Raw genomic sequence first — 15,415 nt, 5'->3', positions numbered from 1 at the left:
TCAGGTGAGGTCAGAGGAGGCAGGTCTAAAGGCTCACAGAGTTCAGGCTCAGTTTACTCTGGCTCCTGGAGCAGTCAGAAAATTACATGTGCAAATATAAACATCCAGACAGGCAGTTATTTTCCATTTTGTTTATATCATGAAAATATTAGTTGCAATCGTACATTGGATAGTTTTATTTCATTTATGACAACATTATGGTGGTATGCCCTCACAGCAAGAAAGTCCCTGGTTCGATTCCCAGGTGTAATCATTCCCCTACCACTAGATATTTTTGGACTTGCATTATAACGCAAATGTGAATCAAACTTTACAGAAAAAAAACTCCTTAGCCGAGTTCATTGTCAGCTACTGTGGACTCCTCACCAGTCAATTAGCCCATCTGCACAATCCATTCAAACCAATTACTGCTATTTTAATTGACTATAACCTTACCCTCATATAATACTGTGTACACTGTAAAACTCTACTGCAGCTGCCGTGTACTGGGAACTCCATCAGTGCGTTGTTCTCATGGACCTTTCTCCAGAGACCAAATGTGGAAGAAAATAAGACTTGAGTGTGGCCAGCGCTGGTGAAGTCATTGTTCCCCTCTTGTTTTACATGGGACTATTTCTGCAGAGAAGGGAAGTAAGGAGAGAGAGAGAGAGAGAGGGAGAAAGAGGGAGGAGGAGGAGGAGGCATTGTGGGTAGTTTTGCTGTGTGCGTCCAATGTGTGCTGTTTGCTTTGGTGGTTTCCATATCCAATCTGTTCCAGCTTTGATAACAAAAAAGATTGTCTCCATCTTACTCTCTCCATCTCTCTAGCTCCTTCTTTCTCGCTCTCCCTTTCTCTCATTCTTGCAGTCTCTACCTTAATCTCTCTCTCTATAGATATATCTCTTACTTCTCTCACTCCTCTCTTTGCCTCCCTTCCTTTCTCTCTCTGTCTCTCTCTCTCCCCTCCTCCTCCTTTTCCTCTTCTCTGTCTCTTTCTTTCTCTATTTTCCTCCCCAACATCTCTCCTTCTCTCCTGCCCCTCACACTCCATCTCTTCCTCTCCCTCTCCTTCTCTTTCTCTCCCTCCCTGTCACTCTCCTGCCCCCCCTCGCTCTTACTTTTCTCACTCCTCTCTTTGCCCTCTCTTCCTTTCTCTCTCTTTCCTACTACTCCTTTGTGTTTCTCTCTCTCCTCCTCCTTCTTTTCATTCTCTCTGTCTCTCTTTCTCTATTTTCCTCCCCTCCATCTCTCCTCTCCTGCCCCGCTCTGCACCTACACTCTCTCCCTCCCTCTCCATCTCTTCCTTTCCCTCTCTTTCTCTTTCTCTCCCTCCTTGTCACTCTCCTGCCCCCCTCTCTCTCTTGCTCTTTCTCCTCTTCTCTCCCTTCCTCTCACTCCTCTCTCTACCTCCCTCTCTCGCTCTCTCTCACACTTTCTCCCTCTCCTTCTCCCTCCCTCCTTCTCTCTCTCTCTCTCTCTCTGTAATCACTTATCTGGCAAAATGTTTCTGTAGGAAGTGGTACCACATATTACTTCCAGCTGAAACCATTATTTGACTTATTCTATTACAAAGTACCTACTTATTATGGAAGCAATGACTACATTACATTGACTATAAAAACAAAATGGAGCTGAACAAATTGCTAGCTTCAAGTTCACTTTTAGACAGATCTACGTTGCCGTTTATTTGCCAGTGTGAAAAGCTGAGTAGACCAGCAGCCAATCAGAGTTCTCCTTGTACATTTTGAACAAAGTGAAGACTATATAGATGCAACTCTTATTAATTCCATTGACTTCTGCTGTACTCACTGCTTTGTGTTTTTATAGATTTTAGACATCCCGTTTCTACCCTCATGATTCATTTGTCCAGGCTTGGGCTTGCACAGTGAGCGTATCGTCTTGTTGCCTTATAAACGTGGATCAGTAAAAAGTATTTAATTAACGTTCCAGTTTTTGTTAATGTTTTTATACAAAGATTTCCCATGTTAACACAATTATTATTGCTGAAAGTTGTATTTTTCTAAGACTTTTCCCATTGCCTTTGCATTACTACACCAACAAAAACCAAACCCTCCTATGTAAGTTAATAGATTTGGCTCATTTTATCAACCAACTTCGTACTAATCCTATCTTATATTTGCATTTGGGGTCTAATTTCCTCATATATCATTTGGATAACACGATCTTAAAGACGACACTGTACTTGATTTTTACTTTTTTTTAAATGAGAAAAACAGCTAGTTCACGTTAAAGCAGCGGTCACAATTTATTCCTTGTTTTTACAACTTTCTGAGACCAGAGCGGGCTTCAATAACTAGCATGCTAACAGTGCACATCCTGGTTCACAGAAGATAAAACAGTTTATAGTTAAATGCAGACAGCACACAGCAATCTTATTTTTACCCTAAGAGCTGCTTTTACAGTGCACTGGGGCAACACAGATTTTACTTCATTTATTAAGAAAAATCCAGTACTTCCTCTTTAAAAAACAACATTTAACTGTACATTTAATTAAGGATTTCCATAATCTCGTTTCTGCTTTTGAAATCTGCCATAGATTGAGTTTAAAGTTGTTTTCACTGTGTTTATACTTAACCGTGTGCGCGGTGACTCTCCGTGCGTATACATCTATGTGTGTGCGCCTATATCCATTCTGTGGCTGGGGCAGGCCTCTCGGATCAGGGGCCCTGTTGTAAGCTGCGGTTCGGCCTTCATCATCCTCCTCCTCCTCTTCCTCCTCTCCGTGATTCTTCCCAGATGTTTCCTGTGTGTATATCTCCGCAGCTTTTTTCACTCTTCACTTCTGTATTTATTTCTTCAAGGAGTAGGATGTGAACGGCCCGGGCTGCCAACATTTGATTGGCTCGCTCAAATGGGCCATAGCACAATAGTGAGAAAAGTGCTGAGTTATCTATAGTTACAATTGTTAGCAACGTTAGCAGATCAAAATTGAAGTAACGTATAACCGTAATGCTGTCTTTATAATTTTAGTTTGGCTATTGTCTGTTGAGGATGTTATATATAGCAAAATGGGTTGCTCTGGTGCCAGCACAATAGTGAGAAGAGATCAAAACCTTTTTATAGATTTAATTGCCCTACGTTTAAATTATTATCAACAAGTTGTAACTGTCAAAGCTGTTATATTTTAATAGTGACATACTGTGTTTTATTACAACAGTGAAAGAAGAGATTGGTCGTAAAAGGTTCTTACGGCTGTCGTTAACTGAACTTTTTCTTCGTGAATGACACACTAAATACTAACTTTATATTGGCTCGTCTTTAAACCTTGCTCATCGTGTATTGGAGAGTTTATATTTTTATTTTAGCTGTTGTTTAAAATGGTATTGCAGTTTGGGTGGCTGGTATCAAACGGGACTTGTGGGATTTATAGTGAAGTTAAAACGCAGCTCTTAATTACAGATCAGAGGACAGTGATATTGTTATGGGTGAAACGAACATTTTATTTATCTATTGAAGGGTGTGTTTTATGCGACTTAAATGAAGGGATGGTTTTATTGAAGGCCACAACAGAAGACTTTTAATACCACGCTGTCTGTAAGCGTTAAATCAAAGGGATGCTGCCAGGGGTAAGTTTTAGTCCTGTCGTTTTATATCGAAGTAATATATCAAAGATTAAACAGGATTTTTATTATCTCCAGACAGTGGTGGAAGAAGTACTTAATTTTGCTACTTAAGTAAAAGTACAGATACCAGAGCAAAAAAAAAAACCCAAAAACTCAAATTTAAGCAAAAGTATTACGTAAGAAAATCTACGTAAGTTGAAGTATTAAAGTAGCTGTTTAAAAATGTACTTAAAGAGTAAAAAGCAAAAGTATTTTCCGTAGACTTTGAGATGTAATAAAGCTTCAAATGTAGTGATTCTGTTTAAAAGTGTTCAGAAGAGTAGAAAGTACAGATAGCTGCTCTCAGATGTAGTGAAGTAAAAGTTAACGGTATCCACTTTAGTAAAGGTACTTAAAATATATGTAAAAACGCTGTACTTTACTATTTGCTGTTAGTTATGTTCCATCACCGTCTCAAGACATCTGGTTATATCAGCATTTTAACAGCACCCATAAAAAACATGCAACTTAGAAACTGTAAACCCAAAAGACAGATGGCACCCCCCATGAATGTGGCGTTCTTTGACAAGTTAAGATAAAGGTATACTTAATGTCCCGATTGGATATTTTTCTTCTCCTTTTCTTCAATGCTACTGGAGCCACCTAGCTGGAAACTTTATTGCAATTTTGGGATTAGATTTGCAATATATGTTTATAAAGTATGGTTAACATTTCAGAAAAGATTTAAACTGGTAAACTAATACAAAAAACCCGATCATTTCAGTACATTTTTATGGATGTTTAAACCACAGGTACAACAAACCCGCATATATTACAATGGAGAAAGTAGCATTTTAAATCTCGGCAACACCCCTGTATATACCCCCCCTCTGCCCCCCACACTACTGCCCCCCCCTCCCTCTTCTGCCCCAGCTGCATCTCTGACCATAATTGAGAGGTGTAGTGCGGTAGACAAAAGCAGCGGGTGCGCTCTGAATGGCTGGCCCTGGCATGAAACTCACTCCCTCACTCCCTCACTCACTCACTGCGGGTTTTGGTAGGGCAGTCAAGTGTGTGCGGTGGTGAGGCGGTGGTGGGGTGAGGCGTCCGTGGGGTGGGGGGGCGTCCGAAAGCGACACTATTCATTGGTGGAATTAGTTGATGCCATTTGGGCTGGCTCCTCTCTCTGCCCCTCTCTCTTGTTGAGGATGTGGGCATGCATGCGCTCTGGCAATGAGTCCAGTTTGGAGTCATTTGAACAGGTCCCAGATGCAGCTGCTGAGAACAGACAGAAAAGAGCAGCATCGGAAAGATAATGGAGGAGAAGAGGTTGGTTTAAATATAGCATTAGCCTAAATACAGTGACATAAACATTCTGTACATGTCAGAGTTGCATACATCGATGTGCAGTTACTACCAATTGTAATTAAAATGGGTAAATTTGTAGCATAAACGGTTGAGCAGTTACTCTGAATGCATTTGCACATTTAAAACTTTACACAAAAATCCTCCCACCTATGAATTGAACTTGGAACCTTCTTGCTGTGAGGTGAAAGCCACCTCTATCCTGCAATACATGAACATTAACATACAGATATTATTAAGTAGTGCTGTCACAATACAAAAATGTGTATATATATTTTCATACACAGGAAAATGCATATTCAGTACCACAGTGTTACCAATTTCGTACAATAGAAGTTAATTTTGACTGAAAAAATAGACAGTATTTTATATTATCATGTGATCTATTGTATTCTAGATATGATATAGACCAAGACCATTTTTCATTATTCCTACTTTTAGACACCGATATTTGTTTTTTTTTGCGTGTCAGCTATCGGCCTTGAATCTCCAGCACAGGCCGATATTTTGTTTTGTCTGACCTGTTGCCTATGAGGTACATACAAACTTTTATTTTAACACTTGAGTGCAAAGAATTAACTACACAAAACATGACTACACAGCTCTCTTAAAGGTGTGTGGTATATCAGGTCTATGGGTGAGTTTGCAGTAAATTTAAATAATAGAAGTTGGAGAAAACAGCCCATATTGGTTGATCTCTAGATACGTCAATTGATGAAGTTTCTACCCTTATTATTATCATGTGGGTATTCATGTTTCTTACAACCCTTTTGCAAAGTAAGGTTGATTTTTTAATATATTTTTGTGACAGAAAAGGTAGCTCCGATGTTGCTATGCTATTGTTAGCTGACCACTCCAGTTTTCCGAATGTTCTTCCAACTTGTCGCGAGTCCAGCCCACAGGAAGTTTGTGCTGACAGTCAGAAAACGGACAAAAGATCCACTGGGGGGTCCACACTAAAGGAAACCTCTCAGTCTTTCCTAAACTAGCCCCCCTCTCCCCCTTGCTCTCTCACTCTAACCTCTCTTTCCCCCTCTTTTCACTCTCACCCTTGCTCCCTCCTTTCTCCCCTCATCCCCCCTCTCTCTCTCTCTCTCTCCCTTTTCCCCCTCTCTGTCCACCATCATCCCATAACCTCCCCATTCTGCTTTTCCAGATGCTTCCCTCAGCAGTCCTGTTGCTTGGGCACATGGCTGTACAACTGTTTGTCCGGACGCTTGTTTTGCATCTAAACAGAGCGTAGACTTTCACGTTGACTTTGTTGCTCGTATTGAGACTCGGGCCCCAATAGCACAAAAGCTTTCAGGTTTTGTTTATAGCCTGTTCTGGTCCGTACTCCTCTTTTAGTCATTATTTAAGCTTTAGCGTCAGTGTGAATGGAGCTACAGAGCCGGGTTTTACCAGTGTAGTGGTCAGACCTTGTAAAATCAAAATAAAACACATTATAGGACACTTTGGAAATGTCACAAAACCTCGTTTTCTTTCAATAAAACCATATTATAAGTGCTAACTTTGACAGATTTGATGGTATACAGCTGCTTAGAAGCTACTTAACTATTTCAGCTTTTTATTGAGACGTGTTGCCAGTTGTCAACAAATCTAGGTGCATTTCCATCATACTATTTTTAATACGTACTTTGACGATTTGCATAAGTAACGAGAGGTGGAAGCGCCGAATATCGATAATATTTAGAACCCTTAATTTGTCTAAGTCTATTCACTCGCTTCAGAAACACGTTTACTGTTTGTCTATAGAGTGCTTTCCAATAAAATCAAAACAATGTAATAAATTAATTCCTTCAAAAATGTAATAAATTGTAAGAATTGTAAAAAAAAAAAAAAAAAGAAAAAAAAGTTAAAAAATATAATTTAAAAAAAATATACCATGCATATATATAACTACATATATGTGTTTATTATCTATGAAGATTAAAATAGTCACATGTGTAACTTTGCCAAATCAGTGTATAAAGAATTGCACACTGGGACATCTTTAAACTGAAAACCACCAAAAAGCAGCTTGTATTTAAATCAAATCAGTTTTGTATACATTTTGCATATTTCCGGTCGTCTTACTCTTGGGTTTACAGTTATGCAACACAAGTCCGAGGAGATATCTTTATCCCGTGCATGTGGCTGAACAAACACCCATCTCTTGTGTTGTGCTGCAGTTGGCCGGGCTTGAATCAGATTGTGTAGCAGTAGCCTGGAGGAGAGCACTCTTGAGCTTTGAACTGCCCCGCTGTGTAGTGTGAGTGCGCTTGGAGGGCGGCCATGTTGGATAGGTCTGCCGAGCGCTCCTTCCTTCCTCCCAGTCGCACAAAAAGCCCTTATCAAGACCCACCGCGATCTGAGCAACAACTGTGTGTCCCTGTGTTGTAACTGCTCTGGCTACAATAGAGCTTTTGTCTATGTGTTCTTGTTCAGACCACATGGGGGTTTCTCTATATTCATGATGTGGCTGTTTTGTATTATTCAGACTCGTAAGTTTGTTTATTTTTTTGCAAATTAAATAAGATATGATCTGTCCAAAAGTATAAAAATGACACTGATGTTTGTCCCTGTTCAATAAAATAGCCAATTCCATGTCAGTGAGTAATTTCCCTTGTTACATGGGGACACTGACTCGTTTGTACTTGTCTAAACATGTCAAAGTTTGTTGTCATTGGCTTAAAATCTCCATACAATAAAGCATACTTAATGTTTCTTTTTTAAAAAATGTATTCTTATGTCAGTGAACACTTACATAAGGTTAAGGTAGACTCCCCTATAGGTCATTTTGCACTTTGCGTTTGAACATTTGTATCCTTCAGACCATTTAGGCCTTTAAAGGTACAATATGTAACTTTCAGGATGATTCCATGGAATTAGAAAGTTAAAACCATGCTTCATAACATTTTCCAAAGATTATAGCCAAGGGAACACAATTTCCATGGAAACAAGTAGAAGGAGGTTTTATTTTAGTCTATTTTGGAGCTAAAAAGCTAAAAGTGCCTGGAGTACCTAGCTGAAGGATTAGACAATGGCACATATTTTAGGTTAATTAAGGAAACAAGTTATCCAGCAATTTTTCATCATTTTGCTGCACGACTGATGGATTGCGCAACCACGAAACCTACAATTTATCAAAATAACATTACATTTCTTTGTTCCTTCTGTTTTTCCAGGAAGCCTAACGGAGATTACCGCAGCTCTAAGGACAGCCGCAGCCGGAGCCCCCCTGAGCGTTTGGTGATGCCCTCTGCCCTGTCAGTGCACTCCAACCACCTGTACGCCCCGCACCCTCACCCTCACCACCTGCCCCTGTCAGCCCCCCTGTCAGCCCTGAGCCTGGAACAGCCCCTGGCACTCACCAAAAACAACCACGAGAACAGCCGCGGGAGCAACGTGGTCCCACACACCGTCGTGGAACGCCAGCAGGTACAGATCTACGTTTTAGTATAAGGGTTCTATTGGAAAAAACATGGTGATTACTGTTACTATATGGGGTATATTGACCAAGACAAGTATTTTCGGTGATATTCTGCTATCAGAGGGGTACAGAGATACTTTCATTTTTGTTAATATCAATAAGCAATCAAATGAACTGCACTTTGATGAGTTTTCTTCAGGGTTTTTTTTCTCCAACTAAATATTTCGCAGCATGAAACTAAAACATCGATAACTCCATTGTTGTCAAGAATGAAAATTAAGCCATTTCTGTATTGTTCGAAAAATATCTACACGAGAAAAAATACACACAAATATACAACTAGTACAAGTTTATGATTACTATACTTCCGTGTGTGTTTCAGAATCGTCCTTCGGTGATCACATGTGCCCCAGCGAACAACCGAAACTGTAACCTGTCCCACTGTCCCGTCTCCCACAACGGCTGCTCCAACCTCAGCAACAACTTCAGAAGAATCAACAGTAAGTTTGTACATTATTAACGTCACTATTGTAAACTGTATGCAGTGTTTTTCATTCATAGAAATATATTTGTAAAAGTCTAAAAAGGTCTAACTGGGATAGTTTGTGCCATTATACTCAGCAGTTTTTGAAGCCTCGACATCCCACTGCTTTATAAGTAGACTTTGGATCCATCTAATGCGAATCCCATATATCTGATACAGCAAAACCGACTCTTGTCCCCAAATAAGAGTCACATCACCACATTGTAAATTCCCCAAACAGCCATTTATACAGTTACATTTTCCTTATTCCATCTTGTCATTGAGTGTCAGTCTGAGCTCATACTCTGACTGTGGCTGAGTTTATGAAGGTTGTAAAACTCAGAGGAGCTCATTGAGGTCAACAGTGAAACGTAAAACTGCAGTGAGGATGTGCAGATCCAGAGTTTTCCCATAGACGCTGCTCGGAGACGGTCCACAGACAGGGAGGAGAGGCAGAGAACTGTTAATAGGGACTTGTTAACAGGTAAAAAGTCACGAGCTGATGCAAATTGAAGCATTGGTAATATACTTTAAAACACCATATTGATGAATCACTACTAAAATGGTACTTTCTTTTTTACTTGTGCTTTTTACCTTCACGTCATCCCGTATGTGAACGCAATACTGGAAATTCTCACTGTAACACAACCAAAAATTTTGAATGGAAATATATTCTCACCAAGAGTTCACCAGTCGCCGTATGATGCCTTAATAATCAGGTTGAAAATGTATCAAATATCTCACATTAAACATAATCATTAGTTGCAGCCCTGTTACTAAGATACACTTTATTGTTACAATGGGAAATTTTGATGCATTTGACCCATTCTTCAAGGCAACCTGACAGGGGCAATGTCCAAATCTTGAGCTAGGCATGGTCAGGACTAACTATTTTACTTATGGTACATGTTACACTGTATAACTAAACAGTCACGCTTTATTTTATTTGCTGATTCGCAGTCAGTTATGGCTTGTATGGCATAAAACACATTGAGCAACACAGAACTCAATACAGAACCAACTTAGAAAAAACAACGCTGTAGTAAATCAAACACTGACCTTGATAAACACTGATTATTAACCCTTACTTTTCTCATTGTTTGCAGCTAACACAGTGTGCGACCCCGTCATCGAGGAGCATTTCCGCCGCAGTCTGGGAAAGAACTACAAAGAACCAGAACCCGCCACAGCCACCAACACGGTCTCCATCACCGGCTCCGTGGACGACCACTTCGCCAAAGCTCTGGGCGACACCTGGCTCCAGATCAAGAACAAGAGCAGCCCCTCCTCCTCCGGAAGCAGCCCTAACTCCTCCCCCGATACCCACTCAGCTAATCACAACCACTCCCCCTCTGTCGTTTCCTGAAGTGGGCGGGTTTTTCGGTTCAGCTCAACCAATCAGCATCAAAGCTTCTCCACTGGTCCGCTAACTGCCGCAGAACCCTTCACAACAGCATCAAGCTAGCAATAACTGAACTGAATGACAGAAGACTCTTGTAGTTTGTCGATTGGACTGACGGGGGCGACTGGTTGCTCCTTTGAAACGTTCACCGCTTGGAGCTGAGCAAGTCTGTAGTTATGTACATACGAGAGATACAGTGGTGTTTTAATTATTAATTTCTTTACTTTTTCTTTATTTTATTGGTTTTTATTTTAACAGTAGTTTTGTGTTCTGCCTCTGTGTCACGAGATGCCTGAAGTTTGGAAAAAGACGTATTACGAAACCTTATCACAACGTTCACCATCAGCAAAGACACCAAAATCCCTGGTGTTTTTCTTTTGCCATTGCCTCCTAAGTTCAAACCACAATATGACCATTGCATTAACATCTTGCGTTTAAATATTCATTCTTTTAGCAGTTGAATTTGAGGTAGATCTATGTGTACCACTATCACGAGTTGTAGTCTGGTACTGCAACACCCCAAACTAATTTACGTGTCTGGATATTGCAAACTGCTAGAATTTTCACTGCCAGATCAACACTCTAACCATTTGATATTATATTGGATATTTTGCCAGAGCAACACGGTATTATAATATTGTGTAAAGTGATATAACAGAATTTTAAACATTACAAATTTAATATGAAAACCCATGAGTAAGATAAATACTAGATAAATGCTAATCTGATATGAGGCAACTCCTTACACTCCAGTAACTTTTTGGTTTCTCAATTGGGGCGTATCTCATTTATATATTTTTGTTTTGGTTGTTTTCATTGCGTTTGTCTCACGTTCGTCCACCTACAAGGTTTGAAGGGTTCCTAATGCTTACACCTGCATGGTTTTTATTTTAGTTGAAATAGCTGGTATCTATTAGTGTTTTGATGCATTTCAAGATAATTATTATTCTCTTTTTCATTTGGACGTTAGTTACTCATGTTGTTTCAGTAACAGACACTCTTCATTCACTGCTGGGTCAGTCGTACTCATATTATTATTGTTAATATTACATTTGTATGATGTTTTTCATTAATATCAATAGGCTAACTGACTTCTCTAGTAGACAGCCTCTGGACAGGCTCTCATCAATGTTGCTTTTCTCAAATCTATCACTGAACGGAGTTTGAGCTGCAGTCAAGCTTAAAAGATGTTGATCCATCGTTGGTACAAAGCACTAACCCCTTTAGCATCTGAAGCACAAACACAATACTACTCATTGTAACATAGAGGAGTTGCATCATGTTTAGAATTACAAAACACGTGACTACTTAATGAAGTAGTTTGTACATAGACTCGGTTAGACACATCCTCCATTGCTTCTTCAACCCCAGATCCTCACAGCCTGCACCCAAGTGAAAAACATTCCTCCAAAAGGGAACCGTACGGCCTGTTCAGTGCAGTTTAAAGCACTGGACCGGTGTATTGTTATGTACCAGGGGCTTCACTGCAGCTGTGGTTTAGGAGGTTCATTTGTCAGATCCATTTGTGTTGAGTGAGTTTGGTGTTGGTGCGTCCACACATTCCACCTCTCATCTCTCTGAGTCAAACAAGAGCCTCACTAAAGTTCACTAAAGCTCAGAGACTTTATACCTGTGTTTATGGAGGTGGGACTGAGCTGGAGGAGCTGAGCTCCTTCAGCGTCTGCTAAGGCTAAAGTGGAGGGTGGCTCTTATGGTGGATTTGACTCTGGTTTTGATTGTATTGGCGTTGTGCATAAACACAGGGAAAGCTGTTGGTGTCCAGAGGATATTGTGTTTCTCTTATTATTCTTTGATCATTTCACTACCGCCTGTAGGTAGTCGACTCATGGCTTCGGCACACTCCCTACCCTCAGTAGGAGAATCACTTAATTAAGACTTTTTATAATAGCTAACTATAAGACCATCATTACGCTGTGCGTAACGAATGTACAGAGAAAGAATCGTAGGTATTTTTTGAGGAACAATTAATTTGTTAATGATATGTAGCTATTTAATTGTTGTTTTCCTGTCCTATATTGTAATCATTGCATTTCTCTTGTGAAAAAGTTGATCTTTTTGTTTATAGATTTGTGTTGTTAGCGTAAGGTTCAAGTGCAGGAACACAGTAAATGTATGAAACCACATTCAGCCTCTGCTGTGGCCCGACAATCGCTACTTCCATAAAACTCCCACTCTCCCATATTCATTTGTGTGGATCATCTGTGTGGATCATCTGTGTGGAGCATCGTCTGCAGTGACCTGGACTGAGTCAGTAAGTGAGTGAGCAATAAACTGTCTTTGAGTTTCTGATGAAACTGTGATCTGAAGAGGACATTTATCACAATATTCAACAGGTCGGACCCTTTTCAGAAAACCTCTGAGCGATGGAACAGTCAAACAAATGTAAACAAATGTTGTGCATGAGGCTGAAATGATCAAATCTGATTTTGTACTTTGTTATTGGGGATTTTTATAGATAAGAAGATTGACTCAGCCTTCTGAAGTGGAAGTAGCCTGTACTGTGGTAGTAATACTCTGAACTGTTAACACTTGTACCAGTTTGTGGCTGTGTCTCCTGAGAAAAGGTTTTGGCAGGCCACCCTTTTGTACGTAAAGTAGCCTCGATGAACAATAAAGTGCTTTTAAACCACATCCCAATCCCACTGTCTCTTCTGTAACACATGGGGAGGGCTGCTGATACAAGAACAATGATACTTAAGACATACATGTAATTACTTTGATTAATTCATCATGAAAATAAGCAGTTTCATGTAATACAGACTTTATTGTGAAATCACACACATTTATAAACACGAGCTGCAGTTCAAATGTACATTACAAACAGTACAGTAGCAGTTGGTGTTAGCTGCTCAGACAGACGACATGTAAACATGCATTTAGACCCAGATGTAAAAGACAACGTCGTAATATCAAACAAAAAGCACATTTAAAACATGGAGAGTTAAATACTGATTTCCTGAACGATACAATTTGAGATGATGTAATAGACATACCTGCATGCTACTATCTGAAACTATGGTTGAAAATGATTTATTACACTGCTTCATTATACTTACTTCAGTACAACTGTGGAGTAATACACAGAGTAGTATGGTAGTATGGTGGCCCTGATGGGTCAATGGCTGCGGTTACATCACAGACTGTATAAAGAAGTGGACTAAGTGAGTGCGACGTCACCCACAACGTTCGGCTCCAGTCAAATAAAGCTCATCGAGGCTTGTGCTCTTATAGGGGCCAATTTGAAGCAGAGTTCCACATTTGGAATTCCGATCACAAGTATCATAGCAACCAACGAGCCAATCCAGAGCCAGGCTGTTGAAGGTAACGCCTCTTCCTACCCGCATTACTGGTTTAGCAGGAAGCAGGTGCTTAGCAACGCTGTCAATCAAACCTGTTGCTAAAACTAGTGGGACTGACCTCAGAGAAAGAAGCGCCTGATTTGTCTGTTATTAATGTTCATATTTTTATTTACAGACAAAATAGGCAAATAAATACGAACATTTTAAGACCAAAATGACGACAGCAGCAGTTACAGAGAGAGGGGCGACAGTTTTTGTGAATTGGAGCCAGAGTCGATGGAGCCGGAAGCGCGCCCATGATCACTTATTATTTAGAACGCACGTTAGCTACGTTCATTTATATATACAGTCTATGAGTTACCTGCACACTCAAAATCAGACTGATGGAGTGTACAATATTATTAAAATTACATGTAAACAGCAAAATCATCAAATCATTTCTTTTTGATCATGGTCCTTCTGATCACTCACATCAGAGTTTGCAGTTTGAATGTCATTTAAATCATCTTAAAAGGTCCAGAAATCAGATAATTCGATTTTATTGCGCATGTAACCGCAGCCAGTGTAAGAACAGCAAAATAAAAACTACATTCAACTCATTTTAGGGATTAATATGACAGAAAAAATCATCCATTGATATATTTGCAGAAAATGAAATAAAATTAAAATATTGGAATAATAACGAGTACATAATTTCCTTGTATTTTTTTTCTCTCCAATAATATCTGGTTTGTGATTTATTCCGAGCTGCTGTACAGTGTGGTCTTAAATCTGTAAACATTACGCTGGTCTCACATTCTTCATCAATAAAACACAAAAACACTTAACTTGGTCCGGTCCAACTCTTTGGCTGATCTTGAAGCAGGATTCTCACGGCTGATGTTTTGTGTCATCCAAAACTCACATAAAAAAATCAAAGACACAAAAGTAGAAAAGTCCTCATCTGATGTTGTTTAGTTTGTTCTTAAATGCTTTCGTCGTCGCTCATGTCCCAGATCTGAAATGAAAAACAAAATATAAATATGTTATGTTAATATGTTAACAGCTTCCATCACGACATGTCAGCGTTTAAGCCACGTCCTCAAAAACAGACCTGGAGTTGTGTTATTATTAGTCTGTAACATCTCCAAAGCTCAAAATGCTCTGTTCCACCTTGTGATGTCATCAAGTGGTAGTTTCAAGTCACCAGCTCCTTTTACCTTTAGTTCAGCAGAGATAAATGACTATTCCAAAACTGAAATTATCCAAATGATTCTAGTGAAGCTGTATGGAGTTTAAAAACACAGTGGAGCACTTCCTGTATTACCACATGACATCACAAGGTGGAACAGAGTGTTTTCTGTTTGAGAGAAGAAGAACTCAGCCTAAATACACAGGGTTTGTGTGTTAAACATGTGTGAATGAAACAAAACACAACTCCAGGTCTGTTTGTGATGAGAAAATAACATTATAACAGATCAGAAAACTGTGTAATGTGGGCCTTTTAAGCATTAATATAATCCACCGCAGCAGGGATGGATGTGCATGTCCATAAAAAATACAAAATTAATTGTTCCAGAGTCATTACATTTTTGGAATAATGCAAGTAAATAGAGAGTTGTGGGGAGAGATAAGGTTTAGGTGATGACAGAACTTTTTTAAACACTCAAGCGTTAAATGTAAGACAATACGCGATTACTCAAACATTCATGAATCAATCAAATACAACATTGAGCAGGGTAACGAGGACGGAAACCCATTACAAACATTAGCTTGAAAGCACTTGAAAGTAAATTATGCATAATGCCTCCGATAATACTACTCCCTATTCCTGGAAGAAGCAACCATCAATGTTACCAACCAAATACTTTG

At 39.6% G+C, this 15,415-nt stretch overlaps 2 protein-coding genes across 3 annotated transcripts in view; one reads left to right on the top strand and one right to left on the bottom strand.

Moving 5' to 3' along the window:
- The window catches only part of vgll4b (vestigial-like family member 4b), a 41,893-nt gene extending 28,997 nt beyond the window's left edge, over positions 1 to 12,896 (top strand). For both annotated transcript variants that reach the window (XM_033966142.2, XM_033966141.2), the window contains 3 exons: positions 8,075 to 8,327; positions 8,702 to 8,819; positions 9,949 to 12,896. In XM_033966142.2, the coding sequence (XP_033822033.1) occupies positions 8,075 to 8,327; positions 8,702 to 8,819; positions 9,949 to 10,208 (631 nt within the window). In that variant the 3' untranslated portion in view covers positions 10,209 to 12,896. The remainder of the gene's footprint in view (positions 1 to 8,074; positions 8,328 to 8,701; positions 8,820 to 9,948) is intronic.
- A 116-nt stretch (positions 12,897 to 13,012) lies between these two features.
- The window catches only part of atg7 (ATG7 autophagy related 7 homolog (S. cerevisiae)), an 88,225-nt gene continuing 85,822 nt past the window's right edge, over positions 13,013 to 15,415 (bottom strand). The window contains exon 19 of the mRNA XM_033966270.2: positions 13,013 to 14,561. Coding sequence (XP_033822161.1) covers positions 14,529 to 14,561 — 33 coding nt within the window. The 3' untranslated portion in view covers positions 13,013 to 14,528. The remainder of the gene's footprint in view (positions 14,562 to 15,415) is intronic.

This window comes from Periophthalmus magnuspinnatus, chromosome 5, assembly GCF_009829125.3.
Source record: "Periophthalmus magnuspinnatus isolate fPerMag1 chromosome 5, fPerMag1.2.pri, whole genome shotgun sequence".
Lineage (NCBI taxonomy): Eukaryota > Metazoa > Chordata > Actinopteri > Gobiiformes > Gobiidae > Periophthalmus > Periophthalmus magnuspinnatus.
The sequence above is the reverse complement of the archived record's forward strand: the minus strand, read 5'-3'. Positions and strand labels throughout refer to the sequence as shown.